Source organism: Triturus cristatus, chromosome 9 (genome assembly GCF_964204655.1).
Source record: "Triturus cristatus chromosome 9, aTriCri1.1, whole genome shotgun sequence".
NCBI classification, from domain to species: domain Eukaryota; kingdom Metazoa; phylum Chordata; class Amphibia; order Caudata; family Salamandridae; genus Triturus; species Triturus cristatus.
In genome coordinates, this window is record NC_140592.1 from 1,188,249,882 (window position 1) to 1,188,277,202 (window position 27,321).

The 27,321-nt window shown below is 47.2% G+C and overlaps 1 protein-coding gene across 4 annotated transcripts in view; it reads left to right on the plus strand.

Moving 5' to 3' along the window:
- Positions 1-27,321, plus strand: part of MTA1 (metastasis associated 1) — an 842,399-nt gene that overhangs the window by 769,072 nt on the left and 46,006 nt on the right. For 2 of the 4 annotated variants that reach the window (XM_085627173.1, XM_085627172.1), the window contains exon 18: positions 13,054-13,085. The exons of the other annotated variants lie outside the window; for them this stretch is intronic. In XM_085627173.1, the coding sequence (XP_085483299.1) occupies positions 13,054-13,085 (32 nt within the window). The remainder of the gene's footprint in view (positions 1-13,053; positions 13,086-27,321) is intronic. 4 annotated transcript variants of the gene reach the window in all.

Consider the following 27,321-nt stretch of genomic DNA (forward strand, 5'->3'; position numbering starts at 1 on the left):
AAACAAAACGGCATGCGCCAGTAACAGTAAGCTCCTTTTGGTTTTAGGAAAGATGTTAAATGCCTTGATTCCTTGCACAACTCTATCAGGTGGTAGGCTGTCAACATACCTAGGAATGTAAAGATTTCGGCCCCATCTATAGTGTTAAACATTTCATTAATATTTCAGAGAGGTTGACTTTTGATTTATAGCTGTAGCCCCAACATTGAGTTAGTACTGATAAGCTTTAATGCGTCTACGAGGTATCTAGATCAGTACTGTGATAACCTTGATTTACCAAGTGGAACGAGGCGCAAGGGATATTTGCTAAGGAAGGTAGGACCGAAACTGATGGCTGTATCCAGTCCAATAGTAAAGTTGAGTCCTTCTGTTGCCTTCTTGGATCGTTGCAGTAATATACGTTAACATAGCACTCATGACTTATTCGGTAATGTCTGTAGTTTTCCTTTAATACCTCCCTCCACACACCCCATGCTCCCAAGACTTGGTGGAGAGCTGGCGGTTTTGAGTGGACAGCTTGTACGTTTGTGTGATGCTGGATATCATGTCTGGGGCCAGAAAGTTGTCAGTCATTCATCTGAATCTGTAGTTTCAAGTTGCTACACAGACTGCTTTCCGCTCAAAGGCTGGCCTATATACTTCAGTTTCCAAGAGATTTTTTAAACTGTTTGGGTTTGAACTTTAGTGTGGAGTTTAAAGCATTTCAGATCTTAACATCCAAAGCAACTGTTTCAGTGCTCCAGCCATTGACTTAAGGCTCGATTACCAGGTGAGCATTTAAAAGGGACTCCCCAACAGCTGCTTGCTGTGTGATATTGACCTGTTAAGTGATATTAGAGTAACTGATCATACTGGACAATCCCAGTTTGTATACATCATCGTGCTGCTGAGAGCTTATTGCCATGTTTATGAGCACTTATTTAAGATTCAAGGTCAGACACACACTGCATCTCACAAGTTTCCTATTTTAGACACTTGTATAGAGCCACATCGTTTTCTGTTTTTTATAGTTTAATGACAGATCTTTTTGTAACCATATTTGTGTTTTAAACGCAGTAAAAGCGCATTTTGACAACACTGAGATGAAAGACTTTTACAGTGTATATGTAAAACGAAACATCTGAAAGAGACACGTCGGTGATAGATTCCTTACCTTAGAATTACCCCCAGGCGTCAGACTGGATCCGGAAAGTTTTCGTCAGCAGTACCCCTGCGTGTCGGAAGGTGACTTTGTGCGGCTTTGTGTCCGTCGTAGGCGTCCTGCTCGCCGGGATGACGTCGCAACAGCTACTTAGACGCCGCCCTCGCGCGCTTACAACTGTTTTCTTTCTCCGCACCAGCAAGCGCAGATCCGGAGAGAGCGATACCCCCAGTCAATTTTTGAATGAGTTTTTGTGACTTTTGTCTGTTCTTTTGAGTCTTTGACTCCTGGTGTATAGGGATGCCCGGTTTCAAGTCTTGCGAGGCTTGTCCCCCGCACTATGTCGGTGACTAACCCGCACCGCAAGTGTCTCTACTGTCTGGGGCTCGACCACGACCCTGCGACGTGCCCCGACTGCCAGGCCATGGCCCTGAAAACTTTGCGGGAGCAGTCCCGAAAGTTGCTTGAGGCCCGGGAGTCTGCCGCCACCATCGTTCCACGAAGTCTTTGTACTCTGGGTCAGGTAAGGCGAAGCACAAGAATTCGACGAAGCGACGTCGCTCTTCGCCTTCCCCTAGCCTGTCGCACGACACGACTGAGGGTGTGGGTGGTGCCACCCTGCGGCTCCGGCAGAGCCTACGCAGTTGCCGACGGCCTACCTGCCCTTCCCGGGTCCGTCGGCGACTCCGGCCCAGCTACAGGAATTTCTGTCAGCCATGACCCACCTCTTTGTCCCGTCGGGGAGCGCTTTCGGGCCCGTGTGTCAGGCTGGGTGTCCTCGTCCTTCTTCGTCGCCGGCTCTGGCGCTGTGAGACCCCCATGGTTCCCAGCCGATTTCGGTTGCTCTCGTACAACCTCCACCGACGTCTACGGCACTGCTGCCAGCGTCGGTTGGCTCCCCAGTCGATGGTGAATTTCTATCCCTTTCTCCACCCTCCTCATTTTTCGCCTGCCCAGCTGGTATGGAGGACTGGGAGGGGTCTGAAGACCCTCTCGCAGCCCAATGAGAGTTAGACCCAGACTGGGAAGAGGATTTGGAGGATGCAGGTGGACTGGATTTTTCTCCAGAACCTGGCACACTGTCTCATTCTACCGTGGCTACGGAGGAGGGTGGTACTTATTCAGTGGTGTTGTGTAGGGCAGCTAAGGCTTTCCACCTCGAGCTCCCTACAGTGGCCGTCAGGACTAACCTCCTGACAGAAGTGCTTTGGCCGGCAGCTTCCTCTGCAGAGCCGCTGCTGCCCTTCAATGAGGCACTTTCAGATGTACTTTTGGGCACCTGGTCCAGGCCCAACACAGGGGCACCTGTGGATAGGAATATGGCCCGATGCCATCGCCCAGCCCCGGGCGACCCCATTTTCCGCTCCGAACACCCTACCCCTGAGAGCTTGTTGTCCAATCCTCTGCATCCTCGAATGCGCATTCCCATCAGCACCTCCGGACAGGGAATCCAAGAAACTGGAGCAGTTTGGGAAGAAGATTTTCTCTTCTGCCAGTTCAGGGTTGTGGTCTGTGAACACCGCATGCCTCTTGCACCGTTATTCCCACTCTGTGTGGGAAACGGTGGCGCAAGTGTCCGGATGGTGCTCTCCCAAGCTATTGCTGAGGGGAGAGATGCAGCCAAGTTCACGATTCGTTGTGGCCTTGACACCACCGACTTTCTGGTCAGAGCGGTGTCCACAACAGTGGCGCTACGCCGTCACGCCTGGCTGAGGACAACTGGCTTCTCTTGGGATGTCCAGAATACTCTAATGGACATGCCTTTTGATGGCACTCGCCTTCTTGGCAACAAAGCAGACAGTGCGTTGGATCGTTTTATGGACTCGCAGGCTACGGCCAAGTCCTTGGGCCTTTCGGCCACGCACACTCCTTAGGCTTCTGCTTTTCGCTCCTTTCGTGGCCAAGGAAGGGGCGCCCAAACATGTTTGTTTCAAAGCCACAGGCCTGCTGTCATGATCCCACCCAGGAGCGGCAGGTAGGGGGACTACACCTACCAGCATGCACTTGGGCAGGCAACCGGCTCTTCCCGGAGTAGGGGCTGCTACATCAGGGCTTTCTCTAGGGGGGATCCGGTGCTTGCCACTGACTAGAGTTAGTACCCGCAGGATTTCGTTGTGAATGCCCCATTGCTGTATTCTGCCAAGCTGAAGAGAGAACGCGGTGAAACCCGGTAATGCTCCTCACCGGCCGCGTTTTCATCTGTTGCCAAGAGGGAGATGCCTGCATTCCCGTCTGCCTGTATTTCCGCGCGCTGCGCAGCAGGAATTCCTTGGAACCACCTGAGGGTCTACGAACGCGCGGTAGGAACCGGGTGTTCTCCTGCACCTCGAGCGACCCGTGGTCCCGCTGTGGCGCGTGTCAAGATTGAACCCCACTGAGACCTTGAACACTGACGCGAGCGCACGAGGACTTCCACGCTGCATGCTCACGCCCGCTGCTGATATTGGTCCCTGTTGTTTTGTTTCGCCGCATGAAGGTAAGAACAGCTCTGCAGCCAGAAAGGTGTGTAGTGACCCTGACCTTCACCCTGCATGGCAGAGGCTCCTTAACAGAGGCACCTGAGACATATCACGTCCATTGTGCCTACCATTACTTTAACCCCGGATTTCGCTCAACTCTCAAGGAGAGAGCTTTCCGCGCTAACTTTGTATTCCACCTTTCTTTTGTCCCGCCTGCTTCTGTATTGCTGCCAACTTCCTTATGGACATTGACATAAAAGTGCTGCACGCTGTAAGAAGTCGCCGTGATTACCTTAGTGTTCGCGCATGCCTAGAGGTCCTGGAACCGGAGCTTCGCTAGGAAGAAGGCAGCGGAGTTTCCTTTCCGTTACTCCTTGTTATTTTCCCCTATCCCCTGCGCACTGCAGTGCAGGGTGGAGGGCTTCACATCCCCTTGTGGGGCAGTGCAAAGGGGCTCTGCGATCTCTGCATCGCCCCCACTGGATCTGTCTATGAAGGTTAGTGTAACCATAGTATAACCTGACAGTGACAAGCCCAAGACTTGGGCGATGGATGTTAATACAGTGCTTACCACCCTACCAGAGACCATGTCAGCCCTACAGGTAGAAGTCAATGCGTTTCGAACCGAAACGCAAGACCTACGGAACGAGATGGGAACCATGCGTCGTGAAGTGACTGGGTTGAGCAGAAAGGGCCCGACCCGCCAGGGAGGAGGTATATTAAGGAATGGACACTACCACCCCCTCATCCTAGGGATACGGAAGCGCCTACAGGCTGGCTGGGAGGGGGTGAGATGACCCCTGTTCACAATAAAGAACCGGTACCCCTTCCCTTGATAGCTGTGCTGTTGGACCACCTGAAAGGAGCCACTGTTTTCACGAAGTTGGATCTCCGCGGAGCCTACCATCTGGTGCGGATGAAGAAGGGGGACGAGTGGAAGACTGCCTTCCGTACGAAGTTCAGGCTGTTCGAGAACCAAGTCATGCCGTTTGAGCTGTGTAATGCCCCAGCGGCATTTCAGTAGTTCACTGATGAGGTTCTGCGGGGGCTCATAGACGTGATGTGCATGATTTACATAGATGACATTTTGATCTACTCATCTACCGTCGCATAGCATGTCACACACGTGTCACAGGTCCTGGAACGGCTACGAAAGTATTCCTTGTTCGCCAAACTAAAGAAGTGCCTTCTTCATGCCTCGAAGGTGGAGTTTTTGGGGTACATCATCAGCGCCAGTGGAATCAGCATGGACTCGAGGAAGGTGGAGGCCATCACCGAGTGGAAATCCCCGATGAACCGGAAGGCGTTACAGAGCTTCATCGGTTTCGCAACTTTTTATCGGTGTTTTATCAGGAACTTCTCACAGATACTGCAGCCCCTTACCTTCCTACTCAAGAAGGGAGTAGTGTTCGCATGGACCGAACAGGCGGAAGCCGCCTTCCAGACGCTGAAGACTTGTAGACTTGTTTCACGAAGGCACCGATACTATGACATCCTGATGTGCTCCGGCCCTTTGTCTTGGAAACGGATGCCTCGTACTACGCCCTAGGAGGAATTCTCTCAGACACATCCAGACACATGACAGCTGCATACAGTGGCCTATTACTCCAAGAAGCTGACTCCATGCGAGGTGAACTACAGCATTTCCGACAAAGAGTTGTTAGCGGTAAAAAGGGCATGCAAAGAATGGAGGCATCATCTAATGGGGGAACAATACACCATTGAGATCTTCACGGACCTTCGGAACCTGTTATTCCTGAAGACTGCTAGAGCCCTGATGCCCAGACAGATGCGCTGGTCTCTCTTTTTTGCGGACTATGACTTTGTGATAAGATATCGGCCAGGAAGCAAACACGGCAAGGCAGATGCCTTGTCTAGGCCGAACGACCCTTCTAGGGAGGAAGACCAGCTAGTGTCAACTCCTCCCCCCATCCTAAGCAAAGCTGCGTTCCCCAGCCAGTCAAGAGATCGCCTTAATTACCAAAGACGACTTCCTGGAATATCTCTGGATCGAGCTGTTGGGCGTGGATCCACAGGCGTGGGTGAATGAAGAACCCGAAAACCGAAGCGAGAAGGAGGACATGCTCTTCTCTCCACCATGCTCTTTACTTGCCCACAGCCCGCCTGCAAGAACAAGCGATCCAATGGACTCACGACACATCCCTGGGAGTACACATGGGGATTAACAAGACCATAGCCCTCATTGAGCGGCGTTTCTGGTGGCCCGGATTACGAGAACACGTACGACAGTACATCTCGGGATGCGTTGTGTGCGCCCAAGGCAAGACCCGACATACCAAACCCGAGGGGTTGCTGATTCAGATACCTATCCCAGACTCTCCATGGCACACTGTTTCAATGGACTTCATAGTGGAAATGCCGCCCAGCAACGGGCACACCGCTATCCTAGTCTTGGTGGATCACTTAACCAAGATGGGTTATTTCATTATTTTTTTTTCCCCCCTGAGTTTTATATAGCGCAAACTTAATCCGAATCGGATATCAGAGCGCTTTACATAGCACCAGTTACGTTACATGAGGAAACACATTCATTTTAGTGAGGCACAGGGAGATTAAGTGATTTGTCTAGAATCACAGGATGTTTAACGTCATTACAGAGACTCGAACCCAGTTCCCCAGGTCCGAGGTGGAGCGCCCTAGCCGTTAGGCCAACTCTTCTCCTCTTCCACTGAAGGCAATACCTTCCTCCTCTGAGTTATCCCTCATATTCCTGCAACATGTGGTGAGAGCACATGGAATCCCAGCAGTCCTCATAACGGACAAAGGGTCTCCGTTTGTCTCGCTTTTGTCAGGAACTGTGTAACATGAAGATCGACGCGCGGCTCTCAACCAGTTACCATCCGCAAACGGATGGTAAAACCGAGAGGTTAAACCAAGCATTAGAGCAATACTTGAGGTGTTTTTCACTCTACCATGAGACCAAGTGGAGTACCTTGCTATGGACGGCGGAGTTCGCATACAACAATAGTAAACACACCACGTTTGGGTGTTCCCCGTTTTACTGTTTATATGGTTACAATCTGAATATGCTTTCTTTCGACTGGCCTGTCGCATCCAAACACCCATCCATTCAAGCTCACCACACGCATCTCCGTGCAGTACTCAGACACCAAAAGCCATCTGCTGAAGGCTCAAGAAACCACCAAACGGTTCGCTGACAAAAAGCGTTCCCCAGGGCCCCTGTATCAAATAGGGGATAAGGTGTGGCTATCCACGGCTAACCTGCGGCTGAAAGGTTCCAACAGGCTTAAACCGAAGTATGTAGGGCCCTATGCCATAACACAAGTTATAAACCCCGTAGCGATGAGACTACATCTTCCCAGGAAGTGGAAAATACGTCCTGTTTTCCATGTTTCCCTTTTCCGCCCATGCTTGCCCCATACTAGCCTGCTAGTAGATCCTGAGCCTGTGGTCGTAGACGGGGAGGAAGAATACGAGGTGCAGAGCATACTAGACTCTTAAGAGAACCCTAGTATAACCTGACACCAGCGCAACAACAGTCTCAGCGTCGCCGCGGACATGGGACCCGCCGCGGTGGGTCACGGGGCCAGTGGGCGGGGCAGTCCACCACCTGCCCTGCCACCACTGCCTCCAAACCTTCCTAGTCCGGTGTTTCAGGCCCACCAAACGCCAGTGGGCGGCAGGATTCGCCATCACCTCCCCCACTGGAGCACCATCACTTAGGACAGGTGGGTTTTACAGATAGTCCGAAGGGGCTACCCCCTCCCCTTCGAGACTACCCCTCCAGCCATGTCACCTTAGTACCACTGCATGTCAGGGATCACTTGGCACTTCTCCAGCAGGAAGTTGCGGCCATCTTGGCCAAGGGGGCCATCGAGCGCTTTCCGACGCCAGAAGTAGGTTGTGGTTGTTACTCCCACTACCACTTGCTCAGGTCTTGTCTGCCCTAGACCCGCAAGACTGGATGGTAGCGTTGGACTTGCAGGATGCTTATTTTCATATCCCCGTCCTGCCAGCCCACCAGCGTTACCTGCAGTTCACGGTATGCAACGAGCATTTTCAGTTCACTGTGCTCCCTTTTGGCCTTACCAGCGCCCCTCAGGTGTTCACGAAAGTGATCGCAGCACATCTGCGCAGATCAGGGATTTCAGTCTTCCTCTATCTCGACGACTGGTTGTTAAAGGCGGGCTCACCCCAGGCAGTCGTCTCCCTCCTCCAGACTACGGCTGACCTCCTGCATTTGCTGGGGTTCTCCATCAACGTGCCGAAGTCTCATCTGATTGCCTCTCAAAAGCTCCTCTTTATCGGAGCGATTCTGGACACGGCGCAGTTTTGGGTTTATCCTCCCAAACAGCGAGCCGGGACATTCGGTCTATGATTCCGATCTTTCGGCCCTTGTCCTAGGTTTCGGTCAGGTCAGGATGACCTTGAGGCTGCTGGGCCTCATGGCCTCCTGCATCCTGCTGACCAATCATGCCAGATGGCATATGTGAGCTCTGCAGTGGGACCTGAAGTTCCAGTGGGCGCAGCATCAAAGGGACCTGTCCGAGTAAGTTCCAGATATCGGAGGACAATGCACAACAGTTGCAGTGGTGGCTCACGAACCAGCATTGGGTCAGCGGCAGATCACTCTCCCTTCCCCAACCGGGGCACACAGTGGTGACTGATGCGTCCCTCCTGGGATGGGGCGGCTACATGGGAGAGGCTGAGATCAGAGGCCTCTGGTCTCCGGCGGAGTCCAGGCTCCATATCAACCTTCTGGAGCTCCGGGTGATCCTACTTGCACTGAAGGCATTCCTTCCCTCAGTCAAGGGGAGAGTAGTACAGGTGTTCACAGACAACACCACCGCCATGTGGTACTGCAACAAGCAAGGCGGGTGGGGTCGTGGACCCTATGTCAGGAGGCTCTGCATCTCTGGGCATGGCTGGAACGTCAAGGCATTTCCTTGGTGGTTCAACACTTGGCAGGCTCTTTGAACGCCAGGGAGGACAAACTCAGCCGCAGGTGCATGATGGATCATGAATGGCGTCTTCACTTGGAGGTGGCACAAGGTCTCTATCAACAGTGGGGAGATCTGTTCGCCACTGAAGAGAACGCGTGACGTCAGCAGTTTTGCTCGTTGGAATCTCCAAGGCGGCACTCGCTCTGCGACGCTTTTCGTCACGAGTGGAGTTGCGGTCTGTTCTACACCTTTCCCCCAATACCACTTCTGCCCAGAGTGCTGAAGAAGATCAGGCACGACTGGGCCCAAGTCATTCACGTGGCTCCCGACTGGGTTCGAAGTGTTTGGTATCCCGAGCTCCTCAGTAGGAGTGTGGATCACCCGATCCGACTGCCTCTTCGGGAGGATCTTCTATCGCAGCAGCTGGGGACGGCGACAGTTGATTCCATTTGACTTACCTCCTGAAGCCTGTGATATCATTCTGGTAGCCAGGCGTCTCTCCACTAAATCGGTATACGCCTGCAGGTGGAACAAATTTGTGGCATGGTGCACAGCAAAGGCAAAGGCTGTGGATCCCCTTTCTGCCCCTCTTTCAGATGTCCTTTTGTTCCTTCTTTCTTTGGCCTGGCAGGGCTCTGCTCTGGGCACTTTTAAGGGCTACCTTTCAGCAATTTCGGCCTTTCTCGGGCTGCCTGATCAGCCCTCTCTTCTCAAGTCCCCTGTCGTTTTGCCTCCTATTCCGTTTATGATGCCGCAGTGGGACTTAAATCTGGTTCTTACTTATTTGATGTGCGCTCCTTTTGAGCTGCTTCACAACTGTCTTCTTCGTTTACTGACTTTAAAGAGTGCTTTCCTGGTGGCTATCACCTCCGCTAGGCGCGTGAGTGAGCTCCAGGCTCTTTCCTGTAAACCTCCTTTTCTGTCTGTTCATCCGGACAAGGTTGTGCTTCGCACTCGTCCTTCCTTCTTGCCAAAGGTTGTTACTGCCTTCCACATCGGGCAAACTATCACCTTGCCACTTTCTTTCCGCCTCTGCACCCTTCCAGAGAGGAAGAGAGGCTCCACTGTCTGGACCCAAAACGTGCGCTCTCATTTTACCTGAATCACACACAACCGTTCCAGGTGGATGATCAGCTCTTTGATGGCTACGTAGGCGCCAAGAAAGGCCGGGCTGTACACAAGAGGACTAGCTCCCGCTGGCTCGTCTTGTGTATCAAAACCTGTTCTTCTCTGGCTAAAAGGGAACCTCCGGTGGGATTGCGTGCCCATTCTACCAGGGCGACAGCTGTTACTACTGCACTGGGACGTGGTGTCCCCCTGCAAGACTACTGTCAGACAGCCACGTGGGCCTCGCTGCACACTTTTACTAAGCATTCCGGAGAGACGGCTTCTTTGGCCGTTCTGTTCTCGGTGACTTTCTGGTGTGATCTTGGTTTGCAGACCCACCACCGGGGTTGGTATTGCTGGGTATCTATTCTAAGTTAAGGAATCTATCACTAACGTGCCTCCTTCAGATGCACAAGTTACCTACCTTCGGTAACGATATATCTGTAAGAGACATTAGTTAGTGATGGATTCCTTACCGCCCCACCCATCCTCCCCGTTCTGCGAACTGATTTCTAGGGTTAAGGTCATCCCTTTCAGGGCCCTAGTTTGAATGCACCAGTGGTCAGTATCATGCATGGCTCTGCGTTCCTGGCGCAGAAAGTCGTGTACAGAACAGATGTCAGTGCTCGAGGGCGGCATCTAAGAAGCTGCTGCGATGTCATCCCGGCGATCAGGATGACGAACGCGGAGCCACACAACACCACCTTCCAACGTGCAGGGGTACTGCTGACGAAAACTTTACGGAATCAGTGTGACGCCTGGGGGTAATTCTAAGGTAAGGAATCTATCACTAACTAATATCTCTTACAGATATATCATTACCGAAGGTAAGTAACTTGTGCAACGTTAGATGCCTTCTAACTCAGGCTATTTTGCCTGTAAACTGTGTTTAATAGCCTAGTAGTATTTTGGGTGGGCCTGAGCTCGGAAGTGAAAGGTTTAATTGATGATTTGCATAGCGATCACCAGAAAGTATATGGTACGTTGTTACAAAAACTGTGTTACTATTTCTCAAACTAAATGGTGCCTGGTTTATTAACTTGCAGTGGCTAAAAAGGGGAGTCTGACATGTCTGGTCTGCGTTTTAGATTGCACAGAGATCGCATCAGTGGTCACTCACCTTTACAGTGCTTAATGTGACATTAGGAAGTATGTTTTAGTAACCTTTTAACTGCGCCTCTCTGTTCTACGAGTGATTTAACCTCGTGAAAATGTGGTGTATTTATGTGGAACTCTGATTTTGTTTTAAATTTTTTTTTTTACTCTGCATGTAGAAGTATAAACTCAGTGCAAGCTTAAGATAAAAGCACTGCGCACTTAACCACTTGTGCAAGGACCCTTCGGGTTTCTGCTGGTGGAGATGAAGTAGGGCGAGGAACGTCTGGTACCTCACTTCTCCTAAGGATACTTCGCAGCAGAATGAGTTCGAATTACTTTCTTTTTAGTCTTTCATTGTAATAACTCTGTATTGCTTTTCATGCATTCTTTTGATGAGGTTTCCAACTTTTCGAGGTCTCGCAGCGCTCCTCTCTCAAGCTAATGTTACGGTTCTGTTTTACTTACTACTGTTTGTCCACAAATGTGAACTGGTGGCTCACTGGATTTTACAGGTGTCTGCAAATCTTGAGCTTACCTATCCGCAAGGCAGATCACTACCTTCATGCTTCCTTCTCCACTTTCTCTCGGATTAAAAATTCATTAAAATGGCGAACCTTTAACTTGTGTTTTTATTTGTATTGTTTTTACCTTAGACTCAATAGCTGAAAGTATCGGCTATTCTGATCTCTAATAACATCCCTTGTTCCAAGTCCTATATCATTTCACTTTTGGGTGTACCAGATCCCTTTTTTCTTCACTTAAAGGACAAACCCATTAAACCACCTATTAAAGAACCTCCCAAGGATGGCCAATCGTCTCTCAACTCTGTAACTACAAACATTGGCTTGCTACATTCTTATTTATCTCCTCCACGATGGGATGGAAACTTGGCACCATTTTTTGCCTGTGTTGGAATTCATCAAAATGCAACATTTCAAATCAAAATTGACCAAAATTACCTTTATGCTGCCCACTTCCTACACCCTTTTTAATGCACCGTAACTGATTTAGAACCTCACAAATACCGGGTGTACTCACCATAAGCGCCTATTATCTATTAAAAATACCACTGCCCAGCTCATAAACCCTTTTTAATGCCTACCACAACATTCCTGCCAAATTCATCACCTTTCAGAGGAATTCCAACCACATGAGTACTGTCAGAGATGGAGAGGGAACGAGCTCTGCAATTATGTCCTGGCCTAAAATATAGCCAGTAGTGGATTAAAGCATTCTATCCTGCCCTAGAAGTCAGAATTATCCTCCTTGCCATCCACCAACATTCTAAAATACCCTTTTGTTGTTATGCTCCTGGTCGGTTCCAGTACAAGTCTCCATGTTGAAAAACTCTGATCATGGTCTTTAAAAGCAGTGTATGATGTATCCCACACGTGGAGATAATAATTACTCTTGCTTCATTGCACACCTTGTGAATGATGTAGCACAAGAGTCTCCATCGTAAATTTCAAAGGACCAGATCCAGGTCAGATTTCAGTATAATAATTGAAATTTATCTTGTGTGATTATTCTGGAAATCTGGGATAGATCTGACCCGCCTGCACCCACGTTGATCACCTATGGCTTAGCTGTTTTAAAGAAGAGATGGAATGGATTCTCTATTATACATTATCTCTACTTTTGGGAATATTCTTAGGTTTTGTTTCACTAGACGAAAGGCAACCCTCTTTCGGGATCAGTTTGACTGGGAGATGCTGCTGTCTGCTCTATGAACATTATTTCTCCTATACCGGTCATCCTTTCTCCTATGTCCCCTCTCATGGTTGTGTAACTGTGCCAAGTGCTCTTTAGGTGACACTTAGCAGAATGCAGCACCATGCATTTAAAATAACTGCGTTCAAAATAGCTGCAAGAGAAGGTATAGCTGGTACAAAATACCAGGACAGATTTGAGGAATGTATGTGTTTTCGGTGTGAGACTCAATTTTAATTTTGTATTTTGTGAGTATTTTCTTGAAAACATTTAATGATCTGAAGCAAGTCACCTCGTTGAAGCAGGTGACCTTTGGCTCAAGAGTGAAGGACGAGCTAGCAATTTGAAGCAATGCCTAATGCTCAGTGCCCTCGCAGCAGACCAGTTGCTTTGCCTCGTTCCAGGTTTTATTTCTTCTTGTAAGATTAAGTTAACAGTTAAATAGTTTTAGCTCAATCTTGTTATATTCGCTGTCAGGGGTTTTCAAATTGCTTGCATAGAAAAGAAAGCCATTTGCTTACAAACACGTGTTTGGGGGGCTTTTTGTATTTTTCTGTCTTGGAACAAAAAAAAATGGTGTCTTACGAGATCTATTCTCTTTCATGTTTGTTAGGTATGCCTAACCACGGACAAACCAGACAAATGGTAAGAGAATGTTCATTAAAAATAAAAATAGAACGTCTCTAGAAAGAGCTCCCTTTTAAAAGTTTAGTACATGATAATGCCCTGTCCTTTCATGTTTGAAAGTTGCATTTCGTTTTAAAATGGACAGTGTCCTTCCATGAGTTGTTCTGCCCAGAGCCAAAGGCCAGGGCAGGACTGGAATAGAAGGGGGGATTCATGCTCTTATCAGAACTTCAATGTAGCTGCCGACTTTTAGAGTTCTGACCGCGATTGCATTGTATGGAATAATGCAAAATGACATCTAAAATTTGGTATGACTTTATTGAATCCAAGGATCTATAAACCCTTTATATTAAGTGTGATAACATTCCAGTTGTCCTTATAAAGTGTGGCAAAGTAAGACAGATGTAGAAATGCCACAATGTATGTTATTGAGATTATCTCATGGGAAGGTGCTGCATTGCACAGCAATAGAATTAGGTAAATGCTGACCAAGTGGATTGTTACCAAGTGGCAGTTTTTTTTAGCAGAGCTCTAATAGCCAGTATTTTCATAGGAAGGTATGTGTTCTTTAAACGCCTCTCTTAAAAGCATAGATATTGACAGCTAACAAGAATTGCCTTGTTTTAAAAAAATGTCAGAATGTTTCGTGTACGCGTTACAAAGATAGTCCCTGTTAGCCACTATCACTTCCTCATACCTCCTGATTGTGGAGTGCAGGTTTCGCCACTGGAGCTATGTCCAGTGAGTCCGTACTCACTTAGGCTTCTTGTATGAAGGGATATTTGGAAGTTTTTTATGACCAAGATATTGGATATGGCCTTCAGTGAAGATAAGGATTGTTCAGTGGTGTGGGGGATTTGACAGAGAAAATTGTCCCTTCGTCGTTGCAGTTTGAAAATGAGAAGTTTCAGGTTTCGGGCTGAGGAGTTTAAGGTCTGTATTGGGTGATGTAAATTTGTCAAGGTGTGGGTCTAAGAGTGACAGGCATTATTACGTGGTGCATAAGGCTATGAATTGAAGTTTGCTCCAAAAGGAAACCAGTTGAGAGTTCTTGAATAAGAGACCCCTGCAATCACTTATTAGAACCGTGCTTTGCTCATTTCTTGTGTTCTGGACATTTTGAGGAGGGGCAGTTTGAATTTTCTTAAGGCATGCCTAGATGGGCATATGCATAGCCTGGATTGGTGCTTCAAATTGTGCCAACCAGAAGGGTATCAGTTTTGTAAGTAGGATGATGATGCCTATGGCCACATCACCTCTGTGGGAGGGTATTCTTTGATTGTTGTCCAAATTTACGAGGACATTTATGAAGTAGAGCGTAAGAGATGTACGGTTGGAAGCGTGTGGCAGGAGTTGAGAAGGATAACCTCTGGGTTTCTACCATTCAGCTTGATTCTCCTATGGCTCATTCATTCCTTAGAGTTTTTAGGCATATTTACAGGGCCTTGGGTTTGGTTATGGATGTCTTGAGAGGCATCATGTGCTTATGAGTGAGATAATGGGCCTGAACTCAGGTAGGTGTGTGACTGAGACCATGTAAATACTCATCAAGTTGTGGAGACTCCTTAGATTTGATGCATGTATCTTCCAGCACAAGGTTTATTGTTATGGTGGCATTACAAGTTGAACTAATCCAGAGTTTCTCCAGTTGCCTGCTGAGGTGTTTGCTTCATTTCAAGCAGGGGTGCTTTAAGGAAACTTGTGATGTGGTGGCAGCTGGGTGATTGGGAGTGTTCTCCCGCAAAGCAACCAAACCATTTCCCATGCCTGCCCTGAAACAGTCTCCCTATTGATTGAGGCTAGTGGGTTTTCATATGGTAGGTTTGCACGAGCACCGGGAATGGACCTACTACCACTTTTTGGAATGTTAGAGCTAGAGGTGGCTGTTAATGGGGTGGGACAGGACAGGAGTGTTAAGATGATGTTTTTTTCCTGCAATGCATTATTAAACATTTCCACATGAGTGCCTTGGATATGTGCTCAGTCTATTTCAGACGTTTGAGATAGGACTGGGTGTTTGTCTGCCAGTGTTTCTGTCTTGTATAACATTCTTCAGATTTAGACCTTTTTCTCTCTTTGTTCTACCCTTTCCCTATCTTCCTTTTTTGTTTTTGTCCATATCGGTTCCATTTAGGCATTTTGAAACTCACATTGACCTATTTTGTTCCATGAGATAGTGGATATATTAGTTATTATTCACGTAGGTTATTTTAGACTATTGGAAGTTGTTTCCCTTCCCAGCTTGACATCGCCTCACTCGGTTTGCAGAGTTTCACCCTTGATGGGCAATTCCTTTTTAATTTTATTTATATTTTTGTTGGGGGGGGGGGGCATTTTCCAAATTAAACATTTTTTAATATAAAACCTAACAAGCTGTAGTCCATGTTGTCTTTTGTTTTCCTTTGCTGAATCCACTGCAGAAAACCCGCCGTGGGTCATATTTTCTTGTGTGTAAAAATGTCATTCTGGAGATATGGAGAATGAAACTGGATTTAGTCATCCAGGAAGATTTCACTAGTCATTTATAACATAGGAAAATGTGTTTTCTTGTTCGTGATCCCCTTGTCAATATCTCTTCTTGGTCGTCCTTTTTTTTTTTTTTTTTTTTTTTTTGTGCTGTTGGTTGTCTCGTTCCAGTGAAATATATTTACCAGGATGAAGGAGCCACAATAGGTGTAATCCCCTTACGTATAGTATGAACCCAAACATACCCACCAATATTGTATGCTTATTTCAACAACTGAATCCCCGGCTTCCTTCCAGCATGAAGTCACTATTTTAATGAGGGTTTTTTAAAAGGAAGTTCAAGTTGAAGGTACTTCATTCAATTCAGATAGCTTCTCACAGCGGACTCGACCAATAAGTTCAAAAACGTTGTTTGTTTAGGGCACTGCCCCTGCCATTGCCCTTTTCCAAGTACCTGCCACCCAGCTTTCCTTTGTTTTGAGAATTAGGAGGAATGGCAGAGTGGAGAAAAGAGCAATATTGCTTCATTTACTGCAAGATTAATGGGTCATACTCTCATTTAAAAGAAGGTCCCACTGAGCACTGAAAGAACTCCTGATGGTAACCATTTAATTGCTGAATTTCCCTGTTGGATTCTGAAGTTTTTATGTTGCCGTTATGAAGAGAGGTGCCATTACACAATATATTTCCACAGCAAACTTTCAGACCACTTTACAAAAATGCATACAAGTCCAGTTATTATTCAACATATATCAAGCGGACAAGACAGGCTCATGATTTCAGTTGCACAGTACTTATTGGAGCATGGCTTATATAGACTTTAAAGTGACACCGTTTATTTCATTATAGCTTACCAAAGCCTGCAGTATTTTACACTGCCATTGTTTCGTGAGCTTTGCTACGATGAAAGTGTATTGCACATTTAATGCAGAAGAAACTATTCTTTGAACGCGCTTTTGAAAACAGTCTTGTTATGGCAACTGGGATATGCTGCCCTCTGAGTGATGAACTTTAGAGGATTGTTCCTGGTTGGTATCTCCAGGCCGTTAAATATTTGCAGTTTTAGTATTTGGAAATCATTCTTGTGAAGAGTTTCAAGTAGCGACCCCTTTATTGTGACCTCAGATGCTGCCCCGTTTCGCTCTGCTCAGGATATGCCTTTTGTTTTGGGGGTGAGGGGATAGAGATTACAGGCACAAATATAATGGACCAACGTATGAAAACTTTGGTTCTAAAGGGGGGTATTCATCACTTTACTCCTCTCTCTTATTTACAACCATCCTTCCGCGGTCCTCCAATTGGAAGACGTCAGTGTGTTGAAAACTGCTTTGGCATGCTTACAGATTGTACTTCAATACATCACAATGTAGGCAACATGCACCAAACTGTGGAAAAGAGGCACGAGACAGAACATTGTCTAGAAATCATGATATTGTTTGTAGTCATTGGTGTAATCAGTAATGCAGGCCTTCAGCCTTGACTTGCCAGTGCACTTCTAAATCAGAATTGTGGCAGGAAACGATAATGTGGCATTAAGATTTCCTTGAGTTTATCAGGAGTAACATAAATTCCATGTAAAGCTTGAAAATGTTCATATCCTCCATCTTATTCTCTTCATGGGATGTTGACGGCAAAATTATAGGGATGTATTTTGTGACATGAAAGATTACCAATAACACATTGTAATCTTTTATGTTTATGCATGGTCTTTTAATAGCTCTGTCGGGGTTAATAACAGATTCATAGTCCCTTTAAGAATTGGCCACAACATGCCTATCCGCATCAGTGATATTGAAAAACAAATAAGACTTGAGAATTTTCTGAGGAACCACACTGCTATGAATGACAGAACATTCATAAAGCACCTCCACAATGTCTAGGGAGTACATATAATGCACAAACCCTCAAAAGCCAGTGTATTGTAAAATTCAGAGTTTCTGGGATGAACAGGTTTCAAACCTATTCCTTGCATGCTGCTGTGGCCATGCCGAGTCACTCATCAAACGATAAGAATTGATCGATGGATGCACTTTGAAAATAAATCAAATGAGCTGACACTTTTATTGCAAATTCTTTGAGCATCACGCCTGATGTATGTATTTGCAACCTTCTGCTGTGAACTGGCTCTCCCATCAACTACTAACATGGCACACCATCTCAAAATCAGTATCTTGGGTTATCAGGCTCCCACATCAGTAGAAGAAAGAGTTCTCAACTTATTGTCATCTCTAGTCATTATGCTGATCGAGTTAAAATTAAATTTATTTTGCAGGACTGATTTACCCAATGAGGTTACTTAATTGCAACCGTTTTTTAAATCAGGAAACATACTCTTTTGCAGTTTCATGTGAATATTTGCAAGGCCCAGAGGGCGCAACATTTCTAACAGATACTCCTAACGGCAAATTCCTCACTATTTGAATATTCTTAGGAGTAAGACTAGATCTGGAAACTTTTTTGCTGTACCTCTGTGTGCCTGTAGGTGATGTCGTGTGACACCCACCACCATTTCACTCTGAATAGGATGCACAGAACAGCTCATAGGCACCACTCGCTGGTGTCAATTCCTTTCTTTCTGCGCCACCAAATGCAGATCCTGCACCATGTCGTGACTCTTCACTTGACCCTTATCTTAAAATTGTTTGAAAATCCAGTGCAAAGGGAAAATGTCAGCCCTCAAGATTACGAGGTTTAAACCTTGGAAGGACTGTCACAAGCAAATATCTGTGACAGATAACCATCAGATTTGTCAGTGGTGCCGGGTGTCGAAACACGACACCAAGGCCTGCAGTAACTACACCTTGATGAATCCCCAAGCTGTCCCAGGACCATGAGGGAAGGCTCTACGTCGCCAAGCATTCAAAAACTGTATGCCGTGCCAGTTGAAGAGAAGGTCCTGGTCCTGTTCCCGCTCCCAAAGTCTTTCCCGTGGTTGATCATTGTTGTGGTCGAAAACTTCAGGTAAGGTAAGCCGAAGAAAAAAGATAAAATCTATTTCGGACTCTTCCCCCTTCTCACCGCTTTTGAACTCCAGAGAAGGTAAGAGGGTGTCAATGTGCCTCTGAGTCTTGTTCCCAAAGCCATCATAGCTGATTCTGACCCTTTTATCGAATCAAACCAAATTTCCGGGGCCATCTGTGACGCAGCGAATCAAACAATTCTGTGAAGCCACGCTGCGGTTCTGTGGCATATTACCGGCTCCCTCTGGTGCTCCTTCAGACCACAAGGAACCCACCTGGGACTCTGCCAGCGGAAGCCCGTACAGGTTCCACACCGACTTCATTGCCGACTCAGATCCTGAAACCACAACCCACGCTGAATGGTAAAGGCCTCGAGCCGCAGATTCCTTAAGTTGTGAATTCTCCCCAGGCATCAGACTGGATCAGGAAATGTTTCATCAGTCCCTCTACACGCCGGGGGACGGCGCCTTATGAGTCTGTGATAACGTCGACTCCGGTTGTTCCATCAGTAAAGTCGTATAAGTCCACTCAGGCGCGTGGATGTCAGTTTCTTCTTTGCCTCGCTACAACACGGGTCCAGAGAAGCAGTTCCTCAGGCTGGTTTTTCTGGCCTTCTTCAGTTTTTTCTATGTTATCAGGCTTTAAGCCTTGTGGGTCCTGTTCTCGACAAATGTCGGTTACAGACCCGTATTCAGTTTGAATGTGGTGTTTGGGAGAACACCACGACTCTGAGGATTACAGTTCCTGCCAGAGGCTGAAGCCGAAGGCGCTCAAGCGACGCCGTATGAAGTTACTGGCAGCACATCTGTCGTGGTCCTCGGTGGTCTTCTACTCATAAAGAGGTCTGTTCACTGGACTATTCCTGGAGCCACTCTCAGGCAACGTCTAAAGGTAAGCAAATGCGTTTGAAGTCGCGGCACTTCCCGAATGTGAAGTATGGAGAATCCGTTTCCCCCGGCTCCTCCCACTCGCATGCTGAGGAGACCGTTCTCGACTGTGTCACACGCCTCCCCCGTATTTCCAGAAGCCGGGGAATCAATGGCCCAGATGAGGTAGTATTAGAACGGTCTACATCTCATCTTTGGGCCCCCATATTTCTCAGGAGCACCCCCGAACTCCAAGGGCATGAGTGGAGCCATGCCAGCGGGTTCACCCTCTGTGTTGATTGGGCCATCTGAGTCGTCGGGTCGGCATTGTCTGACTCCACTTCGGTGGCGGTTCACAGCCCTTCGGGAACTCAGCCTTCGGCATCCATTCTTGATGAGCCAACTCCGGCATCATTCGCCATCTATAGAGCAAACTGAGGGGAATGTGGCATTTTCACTTCCTTCTCATGATGAGACGAGGGTCGCCTTGTGGCAGTTAATACAGAGAGTGTGGGCCTTTTCAACCCATTTCTGAGACTATTCCATCACAAATGGAGGAGAATTGGTTGTCTGCACTTGGTGGGGCTAGTGGGTTGGAGATTTTCCCAGCCTCTGGGCTACTTTCACCTCCTAGTCTCGCTACTGAGGCAAGTTCCTTCTTTGCAGATGCGTTCAGGAGAGTGGCTGCAGTTTTGGACTCGTTACTGCCTACAGTGAAGAAGTACACCCACCCTCTGATTGATGTCCCTTATCAAGGACATTCGGGGCAAGAGCCTGTTCTTCCATACAGTTGGGCCCTGTACGACATATTGTTGGGTACTTAAGCAAAGCCGGATACAGGGGTCTCGATGGACCGTGCTATATCTCGCAGGCTTCTGGAGACCCATTTTGTCTCCTCAGGCATCCTACCACTGGTAGCCTGGTACAGCCTCACAGTATATGGATTCTTCACCCAAGACTCCATTGACTAGAAAGTCTAGAAATCAGGATGCATGTGGCAAACACAGCTTTTCTTCGGCTAGTTCTGCTTTAAGGTCCACCAATGCGTCTTATGTTCTTTGATGTTTTTCCCATGTTTTTTGAGATTCTTTGCAGACTAGTTTGCCATCACATCCGGATGTCCTCCGTTCTGATGTTGAACAGCTGAATAGAGGTGGCCAACAGGCGGCCAAGCTGATAATTAGATGCGGCATGGATACTACAGATTCAGTAGGTCGAGCCATGGCATCTTCGGTGGCACTATGACGTCGTGCATGGTTAAGAACTTCAGGTTTTTCAGAGGCTGTACAGGCGACTTTGATTGATATGCCCTTTGGCAGCGCTAATTTTTTTGGAGCTCAGGCCGACTCTGCATCGAGACGCTGTGTGATAGGTGAAGTGATACAGAGTCTTAATTACTTGTTTTCTGTTATGTTCTTTAGTTTTGAACCTTTTCTTGGGTTGTAGATGAGATACAGGATTTCTATTTTTCAAGGGGCTAGCCTTGTTACTGCATTGACATATCCGTCTTTTGCTTACAGCACATTGGTGTTCCTTCCAGGACCAGATGTTATTGTTTCAATACTGTCTTTAACAGTTTGTTGTACAAGGATACCTGAAGTATAGTTTTTCCTTTTTCCTTTTCTCCTCTGAAAATAGGCTTCATGCTCAAGCGGTCATTGCAGGTGATGTCTTCTGGTTAGGAAGTTTACCTTGTCACATGCTTCTACCGAAGCAGTTTGGTATAGTGGTATGCATTACTGTTGAATTGTAGTATCTCTTATAGAGACATATTACTTAAGCCAAGTGTGAGACCTTGTATACAGAACTTATATTTGTTTTCGGCGAATACTCTGAATTTCATCGTCAAGGTAATTTTGGCCTTTGGTTTCTCCAACACAGTTGTTTTCTCTACTTTAGCGGAGTAAACTTTTCATTAAATTCAAGTGGTGCACGGATAGTTTTGCATTGGATAATTTTTAGGTAACAGTCATGCCAGCTTTAGTATGTGATGTGCCCCTTACCTGTAAGTAGGAATGTGTTCCATGGAAGTGTTTGCCTTTTTGCTGGAGACATTACGTTTGGCAATTTAAGGTGTCAGATTTCTTCTGAATACTCAAAATCTTGTTTTCCTCCATTTTTGGAGGCGATATTTATTACTTTGTTAAATTTTAGAACACAGGTGTCCTGTGAGCTCTGCTTCTAAGGTTATCTGAGATGTAGTGTCTGAATATTTACCTTAGGGCTGTTTACGACCATGTCTTACATGGTTGAAAAGATTTATGTTTTCTCAAAGAGAAGATTTGCTTTTGAGCCTTCTTCACTTTAAGAACATCCTGGATATTTCCATGTCATTGGTACTATTGATGGTCATATATTTCCTGTTGGGAGGTTGGATGTTCCTGTCTCCTTGGGGACATTTCTCTTTCTCTATTTAGCATTTATTATTTTCTGTTCCTTGCAGCCCTTTTGTTGTTTTGGATATGGACTCTGACTTTCATCGGTCTTGACACTTGGATTGATCTTCCCGACCTTGCAATGAATCGGTTTATTCATCTTGATATTAATGGGAAAGGGTTTTGGAAACCCTTCGTTTTTGGAATTATCTGGACAGATTTCCTGCAGATATTTCTTTGCTGATGTAGAGAATTCGGGCTACATGGCATTTGCTTTGCCTTTAGCCATTCTAGCTGAAGGACTCACTCACCCTTTGGGGATTAAATACTATTGTCTGACTGTTGTCAGATGTCTTCTGACAGGGTATTATCCTGTTCCCCTTGAATCTTTCTTTTTTCTGTGCCTTCGAGGTCTTTTCTTATTTACATTCTGTGGTCATTGCCACGGTTTTTATGGAGAGCCGTGCCCTTTTTCGTTTAATTCCTACGTAGGTCTAGTCTGTGGTCATTTTTCACAAGTTTGGGTTTCTTTGAGAGCTTTCGTAGGATAAGTTCACAGACCCTCCGCTGGGTGGGTATAGTATTTAATTCAAAAGTTAAGGAATCTGCGGCTAGATGTCTCTATCAGATGAACAAGTTACTTACCTTCATTAACATATTATCTGGTAGAGACACAGTCTAGCCGCAGATTCCTCAACGCCCTGCCCATCCTCCCCACTCTGCGAACGATCTGTGCAGTAAGGGTTTTAAGGGTTTAATACCCTTTTCAGTACTGGTTTTATATACTAGCGATCACTGTTTCATGTAATTGTGTAATTCAACAGGCCATTTGGTCTTATTTCTTGAATCTTGACTTGGTATTGCCATACCTTTCACTTCAATTTGTTGCATCACAACATTGGGTCTTTCCTTATGGGCCTTGTCTGGGTGTTATCTTACCATTTATTTCCATTTTCTAATTATGTTTTAAAGATACATTGACCTTTTTGTCGAACACAATTTCCACAGCCAGTTTCTATAGTGGCTCCGCGTTTTAGTGCAGAAGGTTTCACAGATGAAACGGACGTCTGCGTGCCGGAGGGAACTTATGACTCCACTGACGTCATTACCAGAGTCAACGTCATCACGTAAGATGACTGCTGAATAATTTGCGGATGCAGTGTGAAGCCTGGGTAGGGAGAATTCACAAGTTAAGGAATCTGCGGCTAGACTGTGTCTCTACTAGAAAATACGTTACCGAAGGTAAGTAACTTGTTAGTCAGCACCGCTTCAGCCTCGACCAAGTACGTGGCCTGATCCTCTTGGGCCTCAACCTTTGTGCTGTGCAGCCCATCAGACTACAATACTCTGCTCTTGCGTCAAGGAAAGGCTCAAGGTTTTCATTATTTGTTTGACCCGGATTATGGACACTGGGCTAATTTTGCCCTCTGGGCCCTGCCACAGTAGAAAGTTCACAGTGGTCATGTAAAGGCCAGCTGATGTTCTCGACCTCCAATTACCAACTATGAAGATTATTTCTGTGTGGGAAAACAGATACTGAGCCCCTGCATCCGTTTAATGAAGCCCTCACAGACGCCCTTCTTGGGGCTTGGGCAAAACCATGTTCCAGACCTCTAATGAACAGATGGCACAACACTACTGTCCAGCGACAGGTGATCTGGCCTTTTTGACTCTGCACCCCACGCCAGAAATCCTAGTCATGCAGGCCTCCGCGAGCATGGTTAACCCCAATGCTTTTCTTACCAGTCCTCCAGACGAAGCTAAAATGCATCAAAGCCTTTGGGAAGTGCATGTTTTCTTTGACAAGTTTGGCACTACCTTCTGTTACCAGCAGCTGCCTCTTAGGGGGTTATACTTGTGCCCTTTGGGACTATCGTACAAGACTTACCCGGTGACCCTGACAGATTGTGTCCTGTCTTCACACAGGCTATCCAGGATGGCTGTGATGCGGCTAAATTTACCACCAGCTATCCATTGGACACCACAGATTGGAAAGGAAGCACTCTTGGATGTGGGCCACTGGCTTCTCTGTCGATGTCCAGTCCATATTAATGGACATATACTTCAACAGCTCTCACCTCTTTGGTGAGAAGCCAGATTTAGCTCTTGAGCGCTTTAAGGATAGCATTGCCACGGTGCGCTCTTTGGGCATGTCCACTCCCCACATCAGATGCACAAAAAGTTTCACCCCCTCTGTTGCTATGGCAGTGGCTTCCAATACACCATAAAGACCTTCCTATCCAGAAAACAACCTTTCTTGGCTGAGGTTCCAGTAGCTACAGTCCACGTGGACAACATGGGCAGTGTGCAGCACAGTTTTTCTCTCCTCCTACTGCCGCAGCCTCAAAACCTCTTTAGCGTGTCTTTTGAAGAACACAGCCACACTGTCGGAGGTAGTAAGCAATACTTTCCAGGAGTTTGTCTGACGCTAACTTCAGACAAGTTTGTCTGGTGGTTTTACGCCTCACCATTTTTCTGTCATCCGGCCGCACCTTCCACTATCCTCGGAATGTCTGACAGAGGAACTCTTGCAGCAGGAAGAGCAATCGCGAGGGAGTCGGAATCCGACTTAGGCTCTGTTACTCCCACTATCTGGTGCTGGAGGACTGAGGCCTTCGTCTTATTCTAGATTTTTCTGCGGAAGGACAAATTCAAGATGCTCCCCCTGGACCCGGTCTTGTATGCCCTTGATCCTGGAAATTGGATTAGCATTGGACCTGCAGGACGCTTATCTTCATAACACCATTCTGCAGACCTACAGGCATTATCTGCGGTTCACTAAGGGGCAGTAGTATTTTCAGTGTGCTGTGCTCCCTCTTGGCCTCACCAATGCGTTGCCCGGATAGTTTGTGAAAGTGATAGCTATTGTTGCAGCACATCTTAGGCTCACCCCAGGCAGTTCTCATCCACCACCAAACTACTGTGAACCTCTTGACATCATTGAGACTCACTACCAGCACACCAAAATCACACCTGACTCCTTCACAGACACTCCCCTTCATCAGAGCCTTTGTGGACACGGTGCAGTTTTGTGCCTTTCCCCAGAACAGAGTCCAGGACATTCTGACTATGATCCCGATGTTTCAGCCTCTGTCCTGGATCTCAGTGAGAGGGACTCTGAGGCTCCTCGGATTTGATGGCCGAAACAAGAAGAACAGTGACACATGCCCTCGTCAGCAGCAGGCTGGACTACGGCAACGCACTCTACGCAGGAATCCCAGCCAAACACCAACGGCGGCTACAACGCATCCAAAACGCCTCCGCCCGAGTGATCGTCAACGCCCCCCGCCGCAGCCACATCACCTCCCTCCTGAGAGACCTGCACTGGCTCCCCATCGACAAGAGGATCACCTTCAAGCTCCTCACCCATGCACACAAAGCACTCCACAACGCCGGACCAGCCTACCTGAACAGCAGACTCCGCTTCTACACCCCTACCCGCCAGCTCCGCTCCGCCAGCCTCGCCCTCGCAGCTATCCCCCGCATCCAACGTACGACCGCCGGCGGCAGATCCTTCTCCTACCTCGCCGCCAAGACCTGGAACACCCTCCCAACCCACCTATGACAGACCCAAGACCTACTCGCCTTCAGAAGACTCCTCAAGACCTGGCTCTTCGAGCAGTAGCGGCACCCCCCCCTCAGCGCCTTGAGACCCTCACGGGTAAGTAGCGCGCTTTACAAGTACCCTGATTGATTGATTGGCCTCCTGCATTCTGTTAGTCAAGTGTGCCAGGTGGCATATGCAGGCTCTGCAGTGCGATCTGAACGTCCAGTGGGCACAGCATCGGGGGGAGGGGTTCTCTGACAGTGTTCAGATTTCGAAGGGGATTTCAAAAGACCTGTAGTGGTGGTTGCTTGACTGCGATTCGATCAGCAGCAGACTCATCTCCCTAACCTACCCAGAGGTAACAGTGGTGACCAAAGCGTCGCTTCTGGTTTGGGGCTTACACTTGAAAGAGGGGGAGATCAGCGGTATCTGGTCCCTGGTGAAGTCACATCAGCCTTTCGTAGCTGTTGGCCATCTACTTGGTGTTGAATGCCTTCCTACCGTCCATCAAAAGGAGGCTGGTGTGGGTGCTCACAAACTACACCACCACCTGTTATATTGTATTAAACAGGGCAGGGTGAAGTCATGGGCCCTGTGCCAGAGGGCACTGCGCCTCTGGCGGGACTGGGACACCTGGGGATTTTTCTGGTGGTACCCGTCCCGGCAGGATCTTTAAAACCAGGGTGGACAAACTCAGCCACCAATGCCTAGCTAATCAAGCATGGCAGTTACATCTGGAGGTGGAATATTCCTTGAATGGGGAGAACCATGGATCGATCTTATTGTCACAGACGAGAGCCAACAATGTCAGCACTTCAGCACGTTGGAGTTTCCAAGTCTCTCTCTCTGAGGTGTGTTCTGTCTAGAGTGGAGCTCGAAATTCCTGTGCACCTTTACACTGATACGTCTCCAGCCCTGAGAGAAAAAGAGCAGGAAGGACTAGGCCCATTTTATTTTAGTGGCAAGGAGAGTGTGATATCCAGAACCCCTGGGCATGAGCAGCCGTTTGATCATGCTGCCAAGGAGCAGCACCCGAAAGTTTGCAGGCCAATTCCAACAGCATCAAGGCTGCTAGCACTGCATTGACACACAGACTGCCTGTTTGGGATGCTTGCCAGTCTAGTATGTGGATGTTACTCCATACATTCAAAAAGTACTTCTCTCTGGACAGTCATGTCCATCGAGATGGGCTTTTTGCCATCTCGTCTTGAGAGCATTTTGGTTTGAGCCAGTTCACAGACCCACCACCTATGAGGTACTGATTTGGTATCCATTTAAAAGATGAGGAATCTGCGGTTCAAAGTATCTATCAAAAGAACATGATATTTACCTTCAGTAGGGCACTTACTACTCCACTTAACCACAGATTCCTCACAGACCCTCCCAACTGGCCCATTCTGTGAATGGAGCCCTTTTTCCATTTAAAAGGTTCTAAAGTATGAACATTTGCACACTGGTTAAAGCCAGTTTGCTGCTGTGCTCTGTATCTGGGAGCATGGACAGCCTAGAAAGCAGTGCACGAGTAGCGCTTGTATGCGGCTCCACATGTCGCTTGTGGAGCAGAATGATGTGTACGTGGAGCAGCACCACGTCACCTACCAGCTCGTTGGGGGTACTGCTCAAATGTTTCTTTAGAAAGTCAAATGCATGTGAAATATTCAAATGGTGAGGACTCTGCAGTTAGATGGAGTATCTACCAGAAAGAGTGTTACCAAAGGTAAGTAACTAGTTCATCAACACAGTCGAGAAACAAACACGTGTTGGCGTATGTTTCTCTTAGATGAAATAAAACATAACAATTTTAATACAAATATTATCTAAGGCTTAACATTTAATTAAAAGAATGATGACCTCAGCAGTCAGTCTATGACTTAATGTTTGCTGTCAGAGAGTGAGACTATGTTTGGACTTGTCATCTTACTCAGCCAGATGACTGTAGAACCTAACATTATGGCACATATTTGAGAGCAAATGTTCAGATGCACCATTTATGCTTTATTACCTGTTCATAACAAATTTTCCTACTTTTAATCTGCAAAC